Here is a 6,447-nt window from a genome sequence, read left to right as displayed (position 1 = left end):
AATCTACCCCTAGGTAAAGGCAGACAATCTCAAGCCCACTAACATAAAGTGAGACTGTATCAGTATTTTATTTATTAATTAATATTATTAATTTATATAATATTAATAGATTATAAATTACTTATTATATTATGGGGTTAAACAACTTTTAACTCCGATACAGAAGCAGACAGATATAGTTGTCCTACTTCTGCTAAATCTACAAAAATTTGCTAAATAATTTTCTTTTTTACTTGTACTACAGCTACCTTGAAGCTTGGCTTTGTACAGTTGTCGTCACACAGTCAATCTTTCTTGAAAAGAAATTAGAAAACGAATTTTAACAGCAAAACAGTTAGCTTCACCGCTTGCTGAACAAAAAACACACAACACTTATGCGGCTGCACTCACTAGCCCAACAAGTTCACTTCACTGATGGACTGAGGTGAGAAAAACAAATGAAATGAAATTAATAATATTAAGAAAAATTGACTTGGTCTCTTGCTGTTGCTAAAACAAAGCACAAACTAAAGAGCTGTAGCACCAGTACTAGTAAGATTAGCTTAACTTTAAAATTAAAATGTATTAACTAAATTATAAGTAATTAATAATTAGGGATTTCTTATATTAATATAATTAAAAAATAAAATTAATTATCAACTTCTAGTTTAAGCTTAAGGGTAGTAGTGGACTTGTTAGTCTTTATGTGGGATAAATTAACTCTTCTACCTGACAGACTGCCTCAAGCAAAATAAGATAATATATTATAATATAGCTAATTAATTATTAAGCTAGCTAAAATGAATTATAATAATATTATTATTAAATATGAATGATTTTATATTACACACTAGTAGTCGTCTACACTAGTATACTATATGACATTATTATTATAGATTATTATGATTAGATTCGATTTATGAATAATATTATTTAATTCATAATTCAAACAGTTCAGTTTAAATAACTAAATTATGGACTGACTGAAAAACTGTCCTGAAATTACAAAAAAATATTTTAAAAACTAAGGGAAGACAGGGCAGGCAGTAGGCAAGGGCACCCCAGTACCAGTGAGGCACTGTGTGCAAACTGTCAACTCAACAGCACTACACAGACAGAAGCACTTAAAAAAAAAAAAAACTAAATGAATTCAGTAGAACTAAAGAAGAGTACACTGGTTGCAGGCTGAGGCTTACCAGTCTCCATACCTGAGAGAGTATCCCACATAGTGGATCCGGGACTTTGGTTCACCTGCGCTTTTGCACACTATGATTTAGTTGTGCCTGTAATAACTGTAAGTATATCCAGACCTCCCTCTCCTCGGATTAGTTAAGATATTCAGGGCCGGCCCTATAATGGGGCAGACTGGGGCAATTGCCCCAGGCGGCACTTTAGAAGGGGCGGCACTTTGCCGCCCCAAACGTTTTTTTTTTTTTTTTTTGAAGCGGAGGAGAGAGAGAGGGGCACCGAGTGGTTTTCGCTTACCCGCTCGGCGCCCCTCTCTCTCCCCTGCGGCGAGTCTCCCTGTTCGGTCCCGGTGCCGGCTTGTAATGCAGAGCGCCGGAAGTGACGTCAATTTCCGGCGCTCAGCATTACAAGCCGGCACCGTGGCAGAGCAGGGAGACTCGCCGCAGGACTGTTTAAAGGTAAGTACCGGGGGGGGGGGGATCGTAGATTATGGCGTCGGCGAAGTTTAAAATGCCGCCCCCCCCCGGCGTCGGCGGGGGGGGCGGCGTTTTAAACTTCGCCCCAGGCGGCGTTAAGTCTTCGGCCGGCCCTGAAGATATTGCACCATTTGTGGTCTTTTTCTATTTTTATAGATTTTAGAAGATATTAAATTCTGCTATTACCGAACCTTGATGAGCCTGATTTATTCAGCAAGTTTGTGAGTGGATCTTACACCCCTTTTTTTATTTTTAATTTTGCATACATATTGCACTATTGGTGTTGTTTTTTGTTTTCTCCCCATGTATATGCGCTCCTCGGTCGTCATATTGTATTGTTGAGCATCTTGAGGAAGAGTGTTTTTTGGAGGCTGCTATCTTGGGGAGTATATATATTTTCTTATATATTTTCTTATCGATTCTTGTATTTATTTATTGTATCTATTTATTTATATCACTTTTTTACACTTGACACGTGAAATCTGGATTTTTGTTTTGATTTTGTTTTTGCAAGCTCTGCTCTTATAAAGGCGGTTTCTGAATTAAAAAAAAAACAGCACAGGCATTGGACGAGACCCTCAGCATGATGTCACAAGAGCGAGCTGATTGGCAAAGGAGGCTCAGCTCACTCAGTCTGTTTCCTCCTCCTCCTCTTTGAAAATCTGGTGGGCGTGCTGCAAAAACAAAGACGATCATGAAGAAACAAAGATTCTTCGTTTTGTGCATCTTCGTGATCGTCTATGTTTTACCGCCGCTATCTTCTCTTCTTTGATTCTTCGGAACGAACGCGAAAACGCACTCTTTGTGTTCGTTTTCATGTTCGCCCGAAGACAAATGCACAGGTCTACCTTTTACACCCCCAAACAACTCGACAAACCCATGTGGGGTATCACTGTACTCAGGAGATGTTGCTGAACACATATTGGGGTGTTGTGTGACATATACCAGGAGCTGTAAATTCATACCTAAAGTACAACGTGTGTGGGAAAAATACACACAAAATATACTGGTGGTAAAATGTGTGCATGGAAAGAGTTCAAATACCAGCATTTGAAATACCCTGGGGTGTCTAGTTTTCAAAAATATATGGTTTTATTGGGCACAATTAATTGGCCAGGCTCAAAGATGTACCAAATAGGGCATGGGCAGTGGATCACCAAATGTCAACGTTCAACATTAAAAAATGTGCATGTCCCACATGTGGCCCCAGGGCCGGCCTTAGGTGTTCAGGCGCCCTGTGGGGACTACTTCTCTGGTGCCCCCCCATCCCACAAAAAAGAAGGAAAAAATCTTGTAACAAACAACTAGTTTTAATTAAAGATTATTTATGTGCACTTGCAAACAAGTACAATAATACATAACTGGAAACACTGGTAATAATAATATACATTAAATATAAGAAAAAAAAACAGCTAATCTGTTGTAACAAAAACACACATTTTTAAATATTGAAAAAATTGGAAGCTGGAAAGCATTTCTGTGGGCCCTGTTACACGCTTCCTATTATGCAATCACTCCCTCTGCTACCACACCAAAAAAAAAACAACTTGCCACACTGACTGCAGTTTAGGGGAAGACTGAGAGTCAGTGCAGTCTTCCCTCCTCCTGACCCTGACTTTAAGAGGTCCTCTCCCCTGTAATTATCCCCAGAGTCCTTTTGTCCCCTCATTCACTAAGCATCACCTCTGTTTTCCTTCCTCCCTGTGAACTATAGATCAAATAAAACTCATATAAACAGCACTTGCATGTATAGATTACATACAAAACAGAATCAACACAAAAACAAGCACATTTTAACTGAGCATTGAAGGTATAGATCAAATAAACAGAATCAGACATACAAATCCTGTATTTGCAGCTATACAATAATAATGTATGGAAACATAGCATACCAGATACAGATCAACAGAATAACACAAAAATCCAGCTTTGCAGGTAGAAATCAAATGGAAATCACACGTAACCTCAGCATTAAAGGTATAGATAAACCTCCTAAATTACAGGCATAGATCACAGGTTGCACACCCCAAAGCCAGCCCTGGCGTCCACACTGCCCACATAGAACCTGACCAGCACCCAGATTACACACATATTACAGCCCAGCCTGAACCAACTTTGTCCCCAAACAGCCCACCCTTTGCCATCTTTGTCCCATAAACACTGTGCATGTGCCATCTTTGCCTTTCCTCAAATCACTTAAACATCCATGATCACGCACAAATGCTTATACACTCACTCATTCACTTTCATTCTCACCAATCATTTACACATATTCGCATTCTCACAAATCATTCAAGCAATCCATCCGCACATTAATTCATTCAATCTCTCACTCACTCAATTTATTTTAATATTCTTACTATCCCATTTCTCACTATCTATTCCCCTTTTCACTATCTACCCCTCTCTCCCCCTTCTTAGTGTCTACCCCCTCTCACATTTCTCACCCTTCTCACTATATACCCCCTCTCCCATTTCTCACCCTTCTCACTGATTACCTCCTCTTGCACTTCTCACCCTTTCTCACTACCTACCCCCTTTCTCACTACCTACCCCCTTTCTCACTAAACACCCCTCTCCCCACTTCTCATTAGCTACCCTCCCCCTTTGCAGTTCACTTACCTTGTTGCAGGTGGGAGCGCAAGGCCTCTGTCTCCCTGCTCTGCCGCGGTGCACGATTCACTGCTGAGCGCCGGAATATGACATCACTGCTTGGCGCCCCTCTCTCTCCTCCGAGTCAAAAAAAAACCCCATTGTCTCAATCCGGGTCAACCCTATGGCGCCCCTGCTGCCATGGCACCCTGTGGGGCCGCACAGCTCGCACACCCCTAAGGCCGGCCCTGTGTGGCCCTTTTGTCCCCAAACAGCCAAGCAAACCCACTGTACTCAGGAGATGTTAGTGAATACATATTGGGGTGTTGTGTTTTTTATAATAAATGATATGATACAATCAAAATAATGACATCTAAAGAAATCCGTTCTCGTCCTGAAAAAACTAAATTAGCACTTGCGTGGGTAAAGAAGAAATGTTAAAACAGCCATTGTCACGAAAGGTAAAAAAAATAAAATCAGCCATTGTCAAGAAGGGGTTAAGTATACTGATATTTGACTTTGTTTTTTTTTTAGCATGTAGCAGTTATTGAGGTTGTAAATATATCTTATGGTCAAAGAAGAGTTAAAATAAATTATTTGATATTTGTTGAGATGTATCAATGCAGGTGTTGTCCGTGTTGGAGTTCAAATAAACTACTTTTGTGTGTTTTTTTTTTTAATTTAGTTGTTTGCTAAATGTATTCTATTAATGAATTGCGTTTGCATGGCCACCTTTACCTCTTTATTTTTCAGAGTGTATATCAGTGGGTTTAGCATTGGTGTCACAACACTATAAAGGACCGAGATAACCTTATCCTTACCTAAAGAATATGAAGATATTGGCCTCACATAGTTAAAGATTGCACTGCCATAGTATAAAATCACCACTGTAAGATGGGAAGCACATGTAGAGAAAGCTTTTCGCTGCCCTTCAGAAGACTTCATTTTTATTATCGTTACAATAATGTATATGTATGATATGATAATGCACAGAAAAGGTGTCCAGCCTATGAAAACGCCAATGGACAGTAATAAAACTTCATTAACAGACGTATCTTCACAGGAGAGGGAGAGAAGAGGAGGGATATCACAAAAAAAGTAATTAATTTTGTTGGAGCCGCAGAAATCTAGACGGAATGTGAAGAAGGTATGGACTGCTGAGTTCAAGAGGCCACTGATCCAAGAGATACTGGCAAGACTGATGCAAAGTCGACTGCTCATAATGACAGAATATCTTAAAGGATTGCAAATAGCTAGAAAACGATCATAAGACATTATCCCAAGAAGGACACACTCTGTACCTATAAATGCTAAGAAAAAATACATCTGAACAGCACAACCAACAAATGAGATGGATTTCCTCTGCATTAAGAGTACTTGCAACATTTTTGGCATTGTGGTTGACGTATAACAAATGTCCAGAAATGAAAGATTACTCAAGAAGAAGTACATTGGCTTATGTAGGTGCTTATCCAGTCTTGACATTAGTATGATTATAGCATTCCCTGTCAGTGTCAGCAAATAGATAAGCAGCAGAATGCAGAACAGAATAACTTTCAGGTCAGGAAGATCAGAAAGTCCAAGAATCATGAAGTCTAAATATGTTGTTTGGTTATCACTTCTAAAAGCCTCAAGTACACTCATTTGCATACTGCAAAGGAATGGAAAATATTTTTTAAAAAGGTACCGACTGGGAAGACATTAACTTAATATATCTTAAGCATTTATAAACTGTTTAAAAAAAAAACAAGAATAAGAAGACTAAACATTCAGTTGTAACAAATTTGATAAGAAATATTGAAGAAATACTATATCATTAATGTATATATAGTATAAAAAGACAGCAAACTAGTGAATGCTGTTAAGTGGATTTCCAAACTTTGCAGGTATTATTTCACCAGCGTAAGATATCCCATTTTCCCAATTCTAATTTTCTTTGTGGCAAAACATTTCAGTTTTTTTAACTAAAGATAACCTGGCAGGAGAGTTGAGGTTTTATCTCTCTGACATTATTTTCATTATGAAGGGGAGATATTAAAAACTATTTGTAAAAATCCCCGTCCAGTGCACTATTTCTCATTTATTACTGTGTTTCAATGCCCAGTACACAAGATTAAACATGAGACGCCGTTGTATACACCAAAAATATGTCGTTTTGTTGTTTCTGAACACTTACATTTTGTCTAATTGATGGCACTAGTTGGCTTTTCAA

General features: G+C 38.6%; 1 protein-coding gene across 1 annotated transcript; it reads right to left on the bottom strand.

The window, feature by feature from the left end:
- Positions 1–2,272: 2,272 nt before the first annotated feature.
- LOC149278007 (olfactory receptor 5V1-like) lies at positions 2,273–5,879 on the bottom strand. Its single transcript, XM_089502502.1, has 3 exons — positions 4,955–5,879; positions 2,842–2,912; positions 2,273–2,317 (listed from the first exon to the last, which is right to left on the bottom strand). The coding sequence occupies exons 1-3, from the start codon at positions 5,877–5,879 to the stop codon at positions 2,273–2,275; spliced, it is 1,041 nt and encodes a 346-aa protein (XP_089358628.1).
- Positions 5,880–6,447: the final 568 nt, after the last annotated feature.

This window comes from Sceloporus occidentalis, unplaced genomic scaffold (genome assembly GCF_023333645.1).
Source record: "Sceloporus occidentalis isolate IW3139 unplaced genomic scaffold, rSceOcc1.0.p SCAF_204, whole genome shotgun sequence".
NCBI classification, from domain to species: domain Eukaryota; kingdom Metazoa; phylum Chordata; class Lepidosauria; order Squamata; family Phrynosomatidae; genus Sceloporus; species Sceloporus occidentalis.
Note: the sequence above shows the minus strand (reverse complement) of the source record. Positions and strands in the feature narration are given on the sequence as shown.

Bases quoted from the DNA above. Each gene is read 5' to 3' on its own strand.
- LOC149278007 (XM_089502502.1), bottom strand. From the start codon at position 5,879: ATGAGTGTACTTGAGGCTTTTAGAAGTGATAACCAAACAACATATTTA. The intron at 2,913-4,954 runs CGCAATTCATTA...TTCTTTTTTGTG, and splicing joins GGTAAAGGTGGCCATGCAAA to GGATGGGGGGGCACCAGAGA. The intron at 2,318-2,841 runs GTGGGACATGCA...TTGTTTTTGCAG, and splicing joins GGCCGGCCCTGGGGCCACAT to CACGCCCACCAGATTTTCAA.